The sequence below is a fragment of the Oryctolagus cuniculus genome, chromosome 19 (assembly GCF_964237555.1).
Source record: "Oryctolagus cuniculus chromosome 19, mOryCun1.1, whole genome shotgun sequence".
NCBI classification, from domain to species: domain Eukaryota; kingdom Metazoa; phylum Chordata; class Mammalia; order Lagomorpha; family Leporidae; genus Oryctolagus; species Oryctolagus cuniculus.
In genome coordinates, this window is record NC_091450.1 from 4,331,944 (window position 1) to 4,349,893 (window position 17,950).

A 17,950-nucleotide genomic window follows, 5' to 3' on the forward strand; every position below is an offset into this window, starting at 1 on the left:
TGGAAGGGAAGCAGCAGATGAAATTTTCTCTCTCTCTCTCTTTTCTTTCATTCTCTCCATCACTATGTGACAATAAATAAATATATTTAAATAAAGAAATGAAAATCTATATATGAAATTCATTTGTGTGAATCTCACTTTTCCATAAAGCTTATGAAGTATCCTCATGCACACATTTAATATAGAAATATAATAGTTTATATGGATAGCACATACTCATCTGTCTGCCGATAGGTACTTAAACTGTTTCCATACATTGGCACTACTAGTGAGCATTGCTGTACTAAACATGGGGTGACATCTCTCTCTACACAGGGATTTCATTTCCTTTGCATTTGTACCCAGAATAGGGATTGTAACACTTATAATAGTTGTTATTTCAAATTGTTTTATCTATTTGATAATTATTTGTATAATATTCTGAGGAAAGCTCAATTTTTATTTTAGGTAAAACCTCTCCATCACTTTCTGCAATGGCTCTAGTAACATATATTCCAGCAACACTGGATAAGTGTCCACTTCTACCCACATCCTTATCTACACATCTGATCTTTTATTTTAGAACAACTCAGCAAAATAAAATTCCAGTTATTTTAAGATAAAATGTTTCACACATATGTCAAGAATTTGAAAAATAAAAAACAATGGCAACTACATAGACAAAACAAGGCAAACCTTTGGCTTTTGTGTGGAGGGGATTTTATTTATTTATTTGATGATAGAATTATAGACAGACAGAGGGAGAAACAGAAAGGTTCCCCCTGCTGGTCCCTCAGGAAATGGTCTAAATGGCAGTAGCTGAGAACCAGAAGTTTCTTGCAGGTCTCCTATGCAGGTGAAGAGGCCCAAGCATCTGGGCTGTGTTCTACTGCTTTTCCAGGCCATAGCAGAGAGCTGGTTTAGAAAAGGGGCATCTGGGACACCAACCTAGTACCTATATGGTATTCTGGCACAACAGGCAGACACTTAGCCCACTCTACCACATTGCTGGCCCCTATCTTTGGCCTTTTTAACTATCTCATACTAAACAACTACTTACAGTACAGCTAAGTACATACAAAAAAAAAAAAGGAATGCTTGACACAAGGTTTTCTGTTGTTGCTTTAGATATTTTACAAAGATTTTTTTCTCCTTTGATATGTTAATGAAGAATTCACATCACAAGAAAAGAAAAAGCATACAGAAAAAAATTTGAAGGTTAGTTTGGTCATCCCAAGAGAATTAAAATTGGCTAACCCTTACCAATATGTACAAAAATAGAAAACATAAAAATAAAACAAAGGAACATACGTTCTAATGCACTTTGAAAAGCCGCCCCACCCTGTCATCTCCCCTCAGAGTCCTCCTGAGCACTGTTCCTCCCACCTCCCCAGAACTTCTCCAGGTAGAAAACTTTACATTGACAAAAATGCACAAGTGTCAATGATGACCTCTTAATATATGTGCTTCATTTAAAAATTCAAGTCAGTTACAAGGATTCAGATTGGTAATGTGAAAACCGACATTCTTCTGTCATGGCGTCCTCAAGGACACAACAGGTTCCTGATTCCGAGGAAGTCGCTCCAGTTCCTTTCCTATGGCCACCCAGATTCCCTCAGGCATCAGCTCATCCCCACTACAGGGTCTCTGCTGGGCTTGCGGAGAAGTAGCAGCTGCAAGGCTTTCTGCGTGTCAGAGATGCGCCCTCTAGTGTCCACCATGCGGGCTCCCCAGCACAAGATTAGTCTGATGCCCTGTGTGCCTCAGGTTCTTCCTGCTCAGCAGAGAGCTGGCCTTCCCTCTCCTGGGAGGAGCTCTGAGCAGGTGCCCACGACTGGACAGCAGGCATGTGCTCCGGGGCCGGGGCCGGGGCCGGGGCCGGGGCCGGGACGGAGGAAGGGGCCTGGGCAGGGAGGAGCCAGCCCTGGGCAGGGAAGGCCCAGGCTGCCTGCGAGGCCAGCGCATAGCAGCTCTGCATGGCGCTGCATAGAGGCCCGTGGAGCTGTGCCAGAGCAAACAGCTGCTCCTGGGTCAGCGGGAACTGCGCCTGCTGCGCCTGCACCCGGGCTAAATCTTCATAAATGGCCTCAGACAGAGAGCGCAGGGAGGTCACCAGGCTCTTCCGAAGGGGCGGTGGGTGGTCTGCAGGGGACCTGGACCTGCACCTCCTCTTGTGCCCAGAGCGGGCCCTGGAGGATCCCCTGCGAGGTTCTGCATGCGCCTCCTGAATTCCTCTGTCATTTCCATAGTCCGAAGGTTTTGCTTTCTTTTGCAAAGTCACGCTGAGCTCATGCACACAGCTGCCTGCAGAGACACACGGGAGACACTCAGCACAGCTCCTTGGCCCTAAAACCTAAGTCCTGCCCCCTTCACGTGAATCCCACCGAATCCTGCACTTCCTTCCCCACAATGGACTCCAGCAGGAACCCAGGCAGCACCCATCCTCCTCCTCACATGCTCTCGGGATCTTTAAACTGCTCTCAATCTCTGACAACCCCTCCCTTCCCAACATTGGATAAGCTCCCTGGTCCTGACCCTCTAGGTAGAGAAAGCAATGATGCTCCCTGTCCCCGTGTGGCTGCTGTCCTCGGAACTGATTGTCCTCTTCCTGGAGCTCACCCTGTCACAGCTGGACTCTGATTCTGCAAAACACAGGGAGTTGGAGTGCCTGCCTCCAAATGCACAGCCACAGCCCAGGTCTACCCAGGACACAGGGAGCAGCGCCTCCCACCAGTGCTCCCTTCCCCTCTGGTCCCCGTACCCCAGCATCTCTGAGACCCATCTGGTCTCAGGGCCCCTGTCTCCCAGAGAAGACTGTGCCACAGCACCCTATGACCTTCTCGCTCCGGGTGAGTCTGAACTTACCTGCTCTGGCAATGCTGCTTCTGCCTCTGAGCTTCCTTTCCTGGGACTTCTCCTCATGTGGACTGGGCTTGGATCCTACATCAAAAGAGAGTATGTATGACTGAGTTTCCCCACGAAATAAAATAAAAATTCCCCACGTGTATAAAATTTGTGTCCTCCAAAGGTTGTTTGTGAATCTCTTTGTCTACAAAATTGTAACTTAATGCTTCAAGTACTAAGGCGAAGGGGCCAGCTCTGTGGCATAGTAGGAAAACCCATGGTCTGCAGTGCTGCCATCCCATTACAGAACTGGTTCGAGTCCCAGCTGCTCCACGTCCCATCCAGCTCTCTGCCATGGTTCAAAAGCAGTAGAATATAGCTTGAGTTCTTGAGCCCCTGCACCCTTGAAGGAGATGTGGAAGAAGCTCCTGGCTCCTGATTACAGGCCAGTCCATCTCTGGCTGTTGCTGCCATTTGGGGAGTGAACCAGAAGATGGAAGATATCTCTCAAACTCTGCTTCTCCTTCTCTTTCTGTGTACCTCTTTCAGATAAATGAATAAATCTCTTTAATAAAAAGTATTAAGGGGAAACTAATGAAAATAGAAATGGATCAAGAGTGGGGAATAATCTGAGACGTGGACAATGTTTAGACTGGGTGATGTTGGGAAGGAGGAGCCCGGCTGTTGGAATCTTGGTATCTGAATAAGGAGAGATCACGTGCACAGCAAGCTCCCTGACAGATTGGATTGTCATGTGAGTTTTGCTCCAGACTCCTTCTGAATCCTCCCCTACCCTCATAAAATGTCAGAGCATTTGGGTCATGAACTATTAGGGACATGAAGACTTTTCTTGTGAATTTCCAAAATGTGGTTTAAAAGAAATGTTCCTGTTTTAGTAACATGTCTCAGATATTGGTAATGAGATGAAAAACTAATACCATGTATGCATTTTATCACCCCAGCCCCCATTTTGTCTCAGATTTCATGTTTCTGGCATCCTGTTGGCTGAGCCAGTTAAGCCAGGATCAAAGGAAAATGAGCACATTAGAGTTCCATAGGTTCATTGCTGCCACATTTCTCAATAGGCCCCTGGAGCTACCAGCTATTTCCCATTTCCAACTTCGAAATGAAACCCTGCATCACACACACAGACCAGTTGCCAGGTTCCAAACCACCTTCTGCACTCCCCCTGACATCCCAAGGACCTACCTTGCCTTTGCAGGCAGCTCTCAGGGAAATCAGAAAACAGTGTCTCACCTTGTCCTTGTGGTGGTTGCTCCTCTTCATCTGTGCCCCCATCTTTAAAAGACCTTTGTGGGGAAGAGGGCAGCTCATCTGAGAGCCCAAGAGCTCCCTGGTCTGCACTTTCCTGTGCCATCCTGAAGTTCAAGGTTCCAGGCTCAAGTGTGCAGAGAGGGAGGATAGCCCTGCTCCATCTGCCTTTTAAAGCCCCTCCGGAGGGCGGGGCTCATGCCTATTGGAGGGAGGAATTCCTTTCTCCTATCAATCACCAGTGCAAGCATCAGTTTTCACCTGTGGTGGTGGTGGTGGTGTGACACGGATGTAAGGTCCGTTTTAGTGTCCAATGCAGAAATACAGTGTGAGAGGACACTGGGACAAAAGTCAGGGGACTGGACCCAATTACCACCCAAATGTGTCAATAAGACCCTGCCTAGATTTCCAGCTGCAGAATCAAACAAGCTGCATGTTGACATTTCTAGAACAGTTTCCCACTTGGATCCGGTGCTGTGGCATAGCCAGTAAAGCTGCCACCTGAAGTGCTGGCATGCCACATGGATGCCGGTTCCTGTCCCAGCTACTCCACTTCCTATCCAGCTCTCCGCTGTGGTCTGGCAGAGAAGTGGGGGATGGCCCAGGTCCTTGGGCCCCTGCACCCAAGTGTGAGACCAGGAGGAGGCTCCTGGCTCCTGGCTTCAGATTGGCTCAGCTCCTGCCATTGTAGCCATATGGGGAGTGCACCATCAGATGGAAGAACTTTCTCTCTCTGCCTCTGCCTCCACGTACGTCTGTCTTTCAATTGAGTAAAGAAATCAGTAAAATAGACAAAAGGAAATGTTTTCCATATGAAGAGAATAATCAATAGGATTCAATTTTATAGAAACAACCAATAAGTTCTAGCCATTCAGCAATGACAATATCAAAATAATCAATTGTGTCAGGTTCACAACATAAATGTTAATATTCAAAGGTATGTGAGATGTGAAAAAAGGCATTCCATTGTGCCAAATTAGATTAAGTGAGATCACCTGAGGGTGTCTGTTAAAATCTCATCAGTCACTGCCTGAAGGTGTTTGTTTTACACCTTATCAGTCTAGGCCTGGCACTGTGGCTCAGCATGTTAACACCCTGGCCTGAAGCACCAGCATCCCATATGCGTGCTGGTTCCAGACTTGGCTGCTCCAATACTTTTCCAGCTCTCTGCTGTGACTGGGAAAGCATTAGTAAATGGCCCAAGCTCTTGGACCCAAGCACCCACATGGGAGCCCCAGAAGAATCTTCTTACTCCTGGAAATATATTATTTCTTGTGGATAGCACATTCACTCATCAGGTTACAATGTCTGGTTACAATCTCATCAGTCACCACCTGAAGGTGTTTTTAAAACCTAATTAGGGCTGGAGCCCTGGCTCACTTTGCTAATCCTCAGCCTGTGGTACCAGCACCCCAGATTCTAGTCCAAGGTGGGCTCTGGATTCTGTCCTGGTTGCTCCTCTTCCAGTCCAGCACTCTGCTGTGGACTGGGAAGGCAGTGGAGGATGGCCTAAGTCTCAGGGCCCTGCTCCTGCATGGGAGACCAGGAGGAAGCTCCTTGCTCTGGATCAGCTCAGGGTCTGACCCCAGCACGCTGGCATAGCGGCCATTTGGGAGGTGAACCAATGGAAAAGGAAGAATTTTATGGCTCTCTCTGTCTCTCACTGTCTAACTCTGCCTGTCAAAAATAAAAAAAAAAAACCCTAATCAGTGCCGGCCTGGCACTGTGGCTCAGCAGGTTAACACCTGGCCTGAAGGTCCAGCATCCCATTTGGATGCTGGTTTGAGACCTGGATGCTCCAATTCTTATCCAGCTCTATGCTGTGACCTGGGAATGCAGCAGAAGATGGCACAAGTCCTTGGTCCCCTGTACCCTCGTGGGAGACCCAGAAGAATCTCTCAACCTATGGATTCCAATAGGCCCAGCTCCAGCCCTTAAGGACAATTGAGGCATAAACTATTCGATGGAAGGCCTCTCTCTCTCTCTCTCTCTGCCTTTCCTCTCTCTATGTAACTCTGACTTGTAAATATTAAAGAAATCCATGATGAACAAAAATAAAACCTTGTCGGCCACCGCCGCAGCTCACTAGGCTAATCCTCCGCCTTGCGGCGCCAGCACACCGGGTTCTAGTCCCGGTCAGGGTGCTGGATTCTGTCCTGGTTGACACCTCTTCCAGGCCAGCTCCCTGCTGTGGCCAGGGAGTGCAGTGGAGGATGGCCCAAGTGCTTGGGCCCTGCACCCCATGGAAGAACAGGATGAGTACCTGGCTCCTGCCATCAGATCAGCGCGGTGCACCAGCCGCAGCGTGCCGGCCGCAGCTGCCATTGGAGGGTGAACCAATGGCAAAGGAAGACCTTTCTCTCTGTCTCTCTCTCTCTCACTGTCCACTCTGCCTGTCAAAAAAAAATTAAAAAAATAAAAAAAAATAAAAAACCTTGTCAGTCATTAATTCCTGGACACCTGGGCAGCAGAATGTCCACCTGGATAAGATGGGTAGATAACCACAGACTTGCTCTCCCCAGTCACCCTGGGAACCCACGATGCTCTGCAGTGGTGTTCAGCACCCACAGTATGGCTGAGGAGGAAACCTGGGCCATGATCTCACCTTATTGCTCTGTGACTTCCTACTGTGTCCTTCCAGTGTGTGTATCTGTAAAATCAATGGAACTTCAAAGCCTATATGGGGCTTATATCTCACTTACAAGTTAAACAAGGAGATTAGACACCTGCAGCTTATTTCAGGGTGCCTGGTTTCTAGTCCAATCAGACCCCTGATTATAACTTCCTGCTAATGCATGTCCTGGCATACAAAAGTGTCAACTCCATTTCAGCACTGTGGCATAGCAGGTATAGCCACTGCCTGAGTCCCAGCTGCTCCACTTCTGAACCAGCTCCCTGCTTGTTCACCTGGGAAAGTAGCAGAGGATGGCCCAAGGACTTAGGCCTCTGAACCCTCATGGGAGACCAAAAAGAAGCTCCTGTCTCCCAGCTTTGGATCAGCCAAGCTGTGGCCATTATGGCCATTTGGGGGGTGAACCAGCTGATGATTGATCTTTCTTTCTCTTTCTCACTCGCTCTCTCTCTCTCTCTCTGTCTCTGCCTTTGTCTCTCTGTAACTCTGCCTTTCAAATAAAATAAAAAATTCTTCAAAGAAATGAACACTCAGGTAATTGAAACCCTGCCACTCTCATGAGAAACCTAGATTGAAATTTCAGCTCCTGGAGTCAGTGTCCTAACTCTAACTAAAGAGGTTTTTGACAATGAACCAGCAGATATGACCTCTCTGTCCCTCTGTCTCTGTGTGCATTCTTGATCTCCCTCTCCTTCTCTCTCTCTCCCCCATCTCTAAATTAGTTAATTAATTTGAGATAAAATGAGTCTGTGGAACACATGCATTATGCAAAATATCTGCATAGATTCAAAAATTGTAACAGGGCAGGCCTCATTGCGGCATTGTGATTTAAGCCCCATTTTGGAACAGCATCATTGAGTAAAGGGATGTGCATTCAAGTTCTGGCTGCTTTGCTTCTGATTCAGCTCCCTTCTACTGGGCCTGCCAAAGCATCCGATGATGATTCAAGTTCATGCACCCATATTAATCATGTAATCACCCTCCATGGAATTCCAGGCTCCTGACTTCTGCCTTGACAAGCCCCAGCCATTCAGCCATTTGGGAGGGAAACCAGCATATGGAAAATTCTCTCTCTCTCTCTCTCTCTCTCTCTCTCTCTCTCTCTCTTTCTCACCATCCTATGTGTCCATAAATTAAACAAATAAATGAAATTCTATATATGAAATTAATTTGTGTAACTTGTTTTTCCATAAACTTGAGGAAGCCTCATGCACACAGAGCAACCTAGAAATATAATACTTCACATGGAGAGCACATACTCACTCATCTGTCTGCCGATGGGTACTTACACTGTTTCCATACATTGGCACTACGAGTCAGCATTGCTGTACAATTATTCATGGGCGCCTTCTCTCTCTACACAGAGATTTCATTCATTTGGATTTATACCCAGGATAGGGATTGCAGGATCTATAGCAGTTTTAATTTAAAACGGCTTTATTCCTTTGATAATTATTTGTTATACTATTCTGAGGAAAGCTAAATTTTTAGTTTGGGTAAAACCTCTCCATTGCTTTCCGTAATGGATGTAGTAACACATATTCCAGCAACACTGGATAAGTGTCCTACTCTACCCATATTGTAATCTAAAAGTCTTATTCTTTTTTTAGAACAACTCAGCAAAATAAAATTCTGGTTTCTTGTTGGATAACTTGTTTCACAAGTCCATCAAACACCAAAAGCAAAAAGTAAACAGAAACTTCATAGACAAAAAAAGAAAAAAAGAACAATCCTTTGGCTTGTGGTGGGGGAATTTTTTTTTTATTTGAGAGAGAGAGTTACAGACAGAGGGAGAGACAGAGAGAAAGGTCTTCATTCTGCTGGTTCCTCTGGAAATAGCCTAACCAGCTGTAGCTGAGAGCCAGGAGTTTCTCCCATCTCTCCCATGCAGGTGCAAGGGTCTGAGCTTTGGGGCCCCTTTCTAATGCTTTACCAGGCTGTAGCAGAGAACTGGCTTAGAAGACGGGTATGTGGGACTCGAACCTGGCATGCAGATGGGATTCTGGCACCACAAGCAGATGCTTAGCCCACTCTACCAAACAAACCAAAAAATACTGTACTTCTAAGTACAAAAAAACAAACAAACAAACAAAAAAAAGAGGAACGCTTGATGCAAGATTTGCTGTTGTTGTTGATTTTGCTCTTTTACAGTTTTTTTCTCCTCTGAAATGTAAATGAACATGGTCACAACACAAGTACAGTCAGAAGCATACAGAGAACACCCTGCATGCTGGTTTTCATCCCAAGATCATTAAAAATGGCTCCTCCCTACCAATATGTACACAAATACAAATCGAAAAAAAAAGTAAAAATACAAAGGAACTTTCCTTTCTGAAGTACTTTTCAGAAAAAGCAGAGCTGAATTTTTTTTTCCCTACCCTGTTGCAAACACACTCGATCTTGGTTGGGAGGTGCAGAGAGCGCGTCGTAGGCAGGGGGCGCTGCCGCGGGCGGCGGCGGCCTCTGCTCCAAAGTGATCACCTTGAGATTCTGAGACCAGAAGTGGAAGAGGACTAGGTCACTGCTGCCTATTATTTACTTATTTTTTTAAGTTTTATTTTTCCTTTTCTGCTGTCGAGTCATCTTTAGGATCTTCAGGTGCCCATTTCTTTGAGCTGCCTCGGCCTCCTCACCTTCGTCTCCATCCTCTTCCTTTCCATGGCCCTCTTTCTCCACGCCCTCCTCCTCTCCACCTTCTTCCCCTACCTCTTGTGTGCCTCCTACTCCCCATTGTCCTCATGAGCGCTCCCATTTGGTAGGGGGGGTCTCTTCGGTTCCCAGCCTCATCCAGGATGCCCTTGTTCTCTGTAAGTCCTTGTGGTGATCCGGGAGCGGGTGTCAAGCCAAGGTGGTCTGGTTTGACATGGCGAGAGTGCAGAGACTGGGGCCCAAGCTACGAGATTCCACGGCAGCAGAGGCGGTGGATGAGTGGGGAGCTGGACCCCACAACAATGCAAAGATGGCGATTTATAGCAGTCTTTGACATTTTAAAATAACACGTGGGGTGGGATTCATGATGCAGCAGGTGAGGCTGTGGCTTGCGATGCCCCAATCCACTGCAGTGAGCCTGTTGGAGTCCCGGACACTCCCCTTCCAATCAAGCTTCCTGGGAATGCATCTGCAAGGCAGCTGACGCTGGTCAAATCTTGGATCCCTGCCCTGCATGCATCCCTGAAGAATCCCTGGCTCCCACTTCTGCCCAACCCAGCCACAGCTGGGGCAGGAACTTGGCGGAATGAGTGAGTATGTGGAAGACTTCCATCTGTCTCTTTCTAACTTGCTCATTCTGCCTGCTCTATTTCTCTCTCTCTCTCGCTCTCGCTCTCTCTCTTTCTCTTGCCGACTCTTAAATAAACTAATGTGTCTTTTAATAAAGAAGCATCCAATTTAAGAAGTGTGACAAACTCTGTATATAGTTCTAATTTGCCTCTCCCAGATGATGAGTGATGTTAATCCCTTTTCAGATACTGGTTAGACATTCAAAAGTCTTATCAGGAAAAACACATGTGAGGGTACTTTACTGATGCCAAATAGGGAAATTTTTTCTTTTGAATTTTGTCAGTCCTTAAGTATGGCAGCTATTACTCCTTAACAGTTATGAGGTTTAATATATTTGTACTGAGATACATTTCTCAGCTTCGTGAGTGTTTATAAAAATTACTTCACAATTTCATATTTGTCTAGTCAGCTTATTTTGATGATTTTTGATGGAGACTACATTTAAGTCTGTAAAATGTAAAAACGCTTCTGTGGTTTTTTGTTGTTGTTATTCGTTTGTTTTTGTTTTTAAGGCCACTGCTCTCTATGGTTGTGTTCTTTAAAGGATATTTATTGCCCTCAAGATATGGTTACAGTTGTTTAAATCCATCAGGGCAGGTGCCTTAGCTCACTTGGCCCATCCTCCACCTGCAACGCAGGCACCCCGGGTTGTAGTACCAGTTGGGGCTCCAGATCCTTCCCATTGCTCCTCTTCCAGTCCAGCTCTCCTCTGTGGTCTGGTAAGGCAGTGGAGGATGGCCCAAAGGCTTGGGCTCTGCACCTGCGTGGGAGACCAGGAGGAAGAACCAGGCTCTTGGCTTCAGATCAGCGTAGCACGCCGGCCCCATTGTGCCGGTCATAGCGGCCATTTGGAGGGTGAACCAATGTTAAAGGAAGACCTTTTTCTCTGTCTCTCTCTCACTGTCTAACTCTACCTGTTAAAAAAAAAACCTATTCAGTGCAGGCTTGGTGCTGTGGCTCAGCTGGTTCAAACCCTGGCCTGAAGCACCAGCATCCCATATGAGCACTGTTTCAAGGCCTGGCTGCTCCATTTCTTATCCAGCTCTCTGCTGTGACCTGGGAAAGCAGCAGAAGATGGCCAAAGTCCTTGAGCCCCTATACCCACGTGGGAGCCCCAGAAGAAACTCCTGGCTCCTGGCTTCAGATAGTCCCATATCTGGGCCATGTGGCCAATTGGGGAGTAAACCATTGGATGGATGACCTCACTCGCTCTCTGCCTCTCCTCTCTCTGTGTAACTCTGACTTGCAAATATTAAAGTAATCTCTAGAGGAAAAAAAACCTTGTCAGCCATTAATTCCTGGCCACCTGGGCAGCAGAATGTCCAGCTGTATGGGATGGGTATCTACCCACAAGCTTACTCTCCCCAGTCACCCTGGGAGCCCACGATGCTCTGCAGTGGTGTTCAGCACCCACAGTCTGGCTGAGGAGGAAACCTGGCCATGATCTCACCTTATTGCTCTGTGACTTCCTACTGTGTTTTCCTGTGTGTGTGTTTATCTGTAAACTCAAGGAACTTCAAAGCCATTATGGGGCTGATATCTTACCTAGAAGTTAAACCAGGAGATTAGAAACCTGCAACTCATTTCAGGGTGCCTGGTTTTTAGTCCAATCAGACCCCTGATTATAACTTCCTGCTGATGCATGTTCTGGGATACAAAAGTGTCAACTCCATTTCAGTGCTGTGGCATAGCATGTGTAGCCACTGCCTGGGTCCCAGCTGCTCCACTTCTGAACCAGCTCCCTGCTTGTTCACCTGGGAAAGTAGCAGAGGATGGCCCAAGGACTTGGGCCTCTGAACCCCATGGGAGACCCAGAAGAAGCTCCTGTCTCCTGGCTTTGGATCAGCCAAGCTGTGGCATTTATGGCCATTTGGTGAGTGAGCCAGCTGATAGTTGATCTCCCTCCCTCTCTCTCTCTCTCTTTCTGTCTGTCTCTCTCTCTGTTTCTACTTTTGTCTCCCTGCAACTCTGCCTTTCAAAGAAAATGAATAATTCTTCAAAGAAATGAACACTCAGGTAGTTGAAACCCTGCCACGCTCAAGAGAAACCTAGATTGAGATTTCAGCTCCTGGAGTCAATGTCCCAACTCTAACTGAAGAGGCTTAAGACAATGAACCAGCAGATATGAACTCTCTGTCCCTCTGTCTCTGTGTGAATTCCTTGCTTTCTCCCACCTCTCTCTCTCCCCTGGTCTCTAAATTAGTTAATTAGTGAGGGTTAAAATGTGTCTGTTGAACACATGCATTCTGCAAAATAGCTGCATAGATTCAAAAATTGTGACAGTGCAGGCCACATTGTGGCACTGTGATTTAAGCTGCCCTCTTTTTAACTTTTATTTAATGAATATAGATTTCCAAAGTACAGCTTATGGACTAAATTGGCATCCCCCTCCCCCCTGATGACTTCCATTTCACCCGCAACACTCCCCTTTCCCGCTCTCTCTCCGCTTCCATTCAATCAAGATTCATTTTCAATTTTATATATATATATATATATATATATACAGATCATTTTAGTATGTATTAAGTAAAGATTTCAGCAGTTTGCACCCACATGGAAACACAAAGCATGGCGCTGCATAGAGGCCCGCGGAGCTGTGCCAGAGCAAACAGCTGCTCCTGGGTCATCGGGAACTGCGCCTGCTGCGCCTGCACCCGGGCTAAATCTTCATAAACGGCCTCAGACAGAGAGCGCAGGGAGGTCACCAGGCTCTTCCGAAGGGGCGGTGGGTGGTCTGCAGGGGACCTGGACCTGCGCCTCCTCTTGTGCCCAGAGCGGGCCCTGGAGGATCCCCTGCGAGGTTCCGCATGTGCCTCCTGAATTCCTCTGTCATTTCCATCCTCTGAAGGTTTTGGTTTCTTTTGCAAAGTCACGCTGAGCTCATGCACACAGCTGCCTGCAGAGACACACGGGAGACACTCAGCACAGCTCCTTGGGCCCTAAAACCTAAGTCCTGCCCCCTTCACGTGAACCCCACCGAATCCTGCACTTCCTTCCCCACAATGGACTCCAGCAGGAACCCAGGCAGCACCCATCCTCCTCCTCACATGCTCTCGGGATCTTTAAACTGCTCTCAATCTCTGACAACCCCTCCCTTCCCAACATTGGATAAGCTCCCTGGTCCTGACCCTCTAGGGAGAGAAAGCACGATGCTACCTGTCCCCGTGTGGCTGCTGTCCTTGGAACTGATTGTCCTCTTCCTGGAGCTCACCCCGTCACAGCTGGACTCTGATTCTGCAAAACACAGGGAGTTGGAGTGCCTGCCTCCAAAGGCACAGCCACAGCCCAGGTCTACCCAGGACACAGGGAGCAGCGCCTCCCACCAGTGCTCCCTTCCCCTCTGGTCCCCGTACCCCAGCATCTCTGAGGTGCTGCTGACCCATCTGGTCTCAGGGCCCCTGTCTCCCAGAGAAGACTGTGCCACAGCACCCTATGACCTTCTCGCTCCGGGTGAGTCTGAACTTACCTGCTCTGGCAACGCTGCTTCTGCCTCTGAGCTCCCTTTCCTGGGACTTCTCCTCATGTGGACTGGGCTTTGACCCTACAACAAAAGAGAGCACATATGACTGAGTTTCCCCACGAAATAAAATAAAAATTCCCCACATGTATAAAATTTGTGTCCTCCAAAGGTTGTTTGTGAATCTCTTTGTCTACAAAATTGTAACTTAATGCTTCAAGTATTAAGGGGAAGGGGCCAGCTCTGTGGCATAGTAGGAAAACCCACGGTCTGCAGTGCTGCCATCCCATTACAGAACTGGTTCGAGTCCCAGCTGCTCCACGTCAAATCCAGCTCTCTGCTATGGCCTGGGAAAGCAGTGGAAGATAGCTCAAGTTCTTGAGCCCCTGCACCCGTGAAGGAGCTGTTGAAGAAGCTCCTGGCTCCTGGTTACAGACCAGCACAGCTTTGGCTGTTGCTGCCAATGGGGGAGTGAACCAGCAGGTGGAAGATCTCTCTCAAACTCTGCTTCTCCTTCTCCTTCTGTGTACCTCTTTCAGATAAATGAATAAATCTCTTTAAGAACAAGTATTAAGGTGGAAGCTAATGAAAATAGAAATGGATCAAGGGTGGGGAAAAACCTGAGACGTGGACAATGTTTAGACTGGGTGATGTTGGGAAGGAGGAGTCCGGCTGTTGGAATCTTGCTATCTGAATAAGGAGAGATCACTTGCACAGCAAGCTCCCTGACAGATTGGATTGTCATGTGAGTTTTCCTCCATACTCTTCTGAATCCTTCCCTACCCTCATAAAATGCCAGAGCATTTGGGTCATGAACTATTAGGGACATGAAGACTTTTCTTGTGAATTTCCTAAATGTGGTTTGAAAGAAACGTTCCTTCTTTAGTGACATGTCTCAGATATTTGTCGTGAGAATGAAAAACTAATACCATGTATGTATTTTATCCCCCCGGCCCCCATTTTGTCTCAGATTTCAAGTTTCTGGCATCCTGTTGGCTGAGCCAGTTAAGCCAGGATCAAAGAGAAATGAGCACATTAGAGTTCCATAGGTTCATTGCTGCCACATTTCTCAATAGGCCCCTGGAGCTACCAGCTATTTCCCATTTCCAACTTCAAAATGAAACCCTCCGTCACACACACAGACCAGTTGCCAGGTTCCAAACCACCTTCCACACTCACCCTGACATCCCAAGGACCTACCTTGCCTTTGCAGGCAGCTCTCAGGGAAATCAGAAAACAGTGTCTCACCTTGTCCTTGTGGTGGTTGCTCCTCTTCATCTGTGCCCCCATCTTTAAAAGACCTTTGTGGGGAAGAGGGCAGCTCAACTGAGAGCCCAAGAGCTCCCTGGTCTGCACTTTCCTGTGCCATCCTGAAGTTCAAGGTTCCAGGCTCAAGTGTGCAGAGAGGGAGGATAGCCCTGCTCCATCTGCCTTTTAAAGCCCCTCCGGAGGGCGGGGCTCATGCCTATTGGAGGGAGGAATTCCTTTATCCTGTCAGTCACCAGTGCACATATCAGTTTTCACCTGTGGTGGTGGTGGTGGTGTGACCTGAATGTAAGGTCCGTTTTTGGTGTCCAATACAGAAATACAGTGTGAGAGGACACTGGGACAAAAGGCAGGGGACTGGACCCCATCTCTACCAGCCCAATTACCACCCAAAAGTGTCAATAAGTCCCTGCCTAGATTTCCAGCTGCAGAATCAAACAAGCTGCATGTTGACATTTCTAGAACAGTTTTCCACTTGGATCCGGTGCTGTGGCATAGCCAGTAAAGCTGCCACCTGAAGTGCTGGCATGCCATATGGATGCCGGTTCCTGTCCCAGCTACTCCACTTCCTATCCAGCTCTCCGCTGTGGTCTGGCAGAGAAGTGGGGGATGGCCCAGGTCCTTGGGCCCCTGCACCCAAGTGTGAGACCAGGAGGAGGCTCCTGGCTCCTGGCTTCGGATTGGCTCAGCTCCTGCCATTTTAGCCATATGGGGAGTGCACCATCAGATGGAAGAACTTTCTCTCTCTGCCTCTGCCTCCACGTAGGTTTGCCTTTCAAATGAGTAAAGAAATCAGTAAAAGAAAGAGATAAAAGGAAATGTTTTCTATATGAAGAGAATAATCAATAGGATTAAATTTTATAGACACAAGCTAAGAAATCCTAGTGCTTCAGCAATCACAATATCAAAATAATCAATTGTATCACAACATAAATGTTAATATTCAAAAGTATGTGAAAAGTGAAAAAAGGCATTCCATTGTGCCAAATTAGATTAAGTGAGATCACCTGAGAGTGTCTGTTACAATCTCATCAGTGACCACCTGAAGGTCTTTGTTTCACACCTTAACAGTCTAGGCCTGGCACTGTGGCTCAGCAGGTTAACACCCTGGCCTGAAGCACCAGCATCCCATATGGGTGCTGGTTCAAGACTTGGCTGCTCCAATACTTTTCCAGCTCTCTGTTGTGACCTGGGAAAGCATTAGAAAATGGCCCAAGTCCTTGGGCCCCTGCACCCACATGGGAGCACTGGAAGAATCTCCTTACTCCTGGAAATATAATATTTCTGTGGATAGCACATTCACTCATCAGGTTACAATGTCTGGTTACAATCTCATCAGTCACCACCTGAAGGTGTTTTTTAAAACCTAATTAGGGCTGGAGCCCTGGCTTACTTGGCTAATCCTCAGCCTGTAGTGCCAGCACCCCAGGTTCTAGTCCCAGTTGGGGCTCTGGATTCTGTCCCGGTTGCTCCTCTTCCAGTCCAGCACTCTGCTGTGGACTAGGAAGGCAGTGGAGGATGGCCCAAGCCCCGGGTCCCTGCAGCTGCATGGGAGACCAGGAGGAAGCTCCTTGCTCTGGATCAGCTCAGGGTCCGACCCCAGCATGCTGGCATAGCGGCCATTTGGGGGGTGAACCAATGGAAAAGGAAGAACTTTCTCTCTGGCTCACTCTCACTGCACTGTGATTTAAGCCCCATTTTGGAACAGCATCATTGAATAAAGGGATGTGCATTCAAGTTCTGGCTGCTCTGCTTCTGATTCAGCTCCCTTCTACTATGCCTACCAAAGCAGCAGATGATGATCCAAGTTTATGTGCCCATATTAATCATGTAATTGCTCTCCATGGAATTCCAGGCTCCTGACTTCTGCCTTGACAAGCCCCAGCCATTCAGCCATTTGGAAGGGATCCAGCAGATGAAAGATTTTCTCTCTCTCCCTCCCTCTCTCTCTTCCTTTCTTCTCATCACTATGTGTCCAAAACTAAATAGACAAATGAAATTCTATATATGGAATTAATTTGTGTAAATCTTGTTTTTCCATAAACTTATGAGGAAGCCTCATGCACACAGAGCAACCTAGAAATACAATATTTCATATGGATAGCACATACTCACTCATCTGTCTGCCTATGGGTACTTACACTGTTTCCATACATTGGCACTATGAGTCAGCATTGCTGTACAATTATTCATGAGGTGCCTTCTCTCTCTACACAGAGATTTCATTCATTTGGATTTATAGCCAGGATAGGGATTGCAGGATCTATAGCAGTTTTAATTTAAAATTGCCTTATTCCTTTCATAATTATTTGTTATACTATTCTGAAGAAAGCTAAATTTTTATTTTTGATAAAACCTCTCCATTGTTTTCCATAATGGATGTAGTAACATATATTCCAGCAACACTGGATAAGTGTCCTCTTCTACCCACATCCTTGTCTACATGTCTTATCTTTTTTTTTAGAACAACTCAGCAAAATAACATTCTGGTTTCTTGTTGGATAACATGTTTCAAAAGTCCATCGAAGACCAAAAGCAAAAAGTACACAGAAACTTCATAGACAAAAAAAAGATAAAAAGAACAATCTTTGGCTTATGGTGGGGGCATTTTTTTATTTGCGAGAGTTACAGACAGAGAGAGAGACAGAGAGAAAGGTCTTCATTCTGCTGGTTCCTCTGGAAATGGCCTAAACAGCTGTAGCTGAGAGCCAGGAGTTTCTCCCATCTCTCCCATGCAGGTGCAAGGGTCTGAGCTTTGGGGCCCCTTTCTAATGCTTTCCCAGGCCGTAGCAGAGAGCTGGCTTAGAAGAGGGGGGTATGTGGGACTCGAACCTGGCATGCAGATGGGATTCTGGCACCACAAGCAGATGCTTAGCCAACTCTACCAAACAAACCAAAAACTTACTGTACAGCTAAGTACAAACAAACAATAAAAAAGGAATGCTTGATGCAAGATTTGCTGCTGTTGTTGATTTTGCTCTTTTACAGTTTTTTTTTCTCCTCTGAACCTGGTCACAACACAAGTACAGTCAGAAGCATACAGAGAACACCCTGCAGGCTGGTTTTTCATCCCAAGATCATTAAAAATGGATGCTCCCTAACAATATGAACAAAAATACAAATCATAAAAAAGTAAAAATACAAAGGAACTTTCCCTCCTGAAGTATTTTCAGATAAAAGCAGAGCTGAATTTGTTTTTTCCCTCCCCTGTTGCAAACACA

The 17,950-nt window shown here is 46.8% G+C and overlaps 1 protein-coding gene across 1 annotated transcript; it reads right to left on the reverse strand.

Annotated features, from left to right (window-relative positions):
- Positions 1-12,314: 12,314 nt before the first annotated feature.
- On the reverse strand, positions 12,315-14,866 carry LOC138847055 (protein FRG2-like). The gene is made up of 4 exons (XM_070064689.1): positions 14,712-14,866; positions 13,473-13,547; positions 13,163-13,240; positions 12,315-12,902 (listed from the first exon to the last, which is right to left on the reverse strand). Exons 1-4 carry the CDS (start codon positions 14,830-14,832, stop codon positions 12,529-12,531), a joined length of 648 nt encoding a protein of 215 aa, XP_069920790.1. The 5' UTR covers positions 14,833-14,866; the 3' UTR covers positions 12,315-12,528.
- Positions 14,867-17,950: the final 3,084 nt, after the last annotated feature.

Coding starts and splice junctions, on each gene's coding strand:
- LOC138847055 (XM_070064689.1), bottom strand. CDS start 14,832: ATGGCACAGGAAAGTGCAGACCAGGGAGCTCTTGGGCTCTCAGTTGAG. Junction 13,548..14,711: donor GCAACCACCACAAGGACAAG/GTGAGACACTGT, acceptor CTTTTGTTGTAG/GGTCAAAGCCCAGTCCACAT. Junction 13,241..13,472: donor AAGCAGCGTTGCCAGAGCAG/GTAAGTTCAGAC, acceptor TGTGTTTTGCAG/AATCAGAGTCCAGCTGTGAC.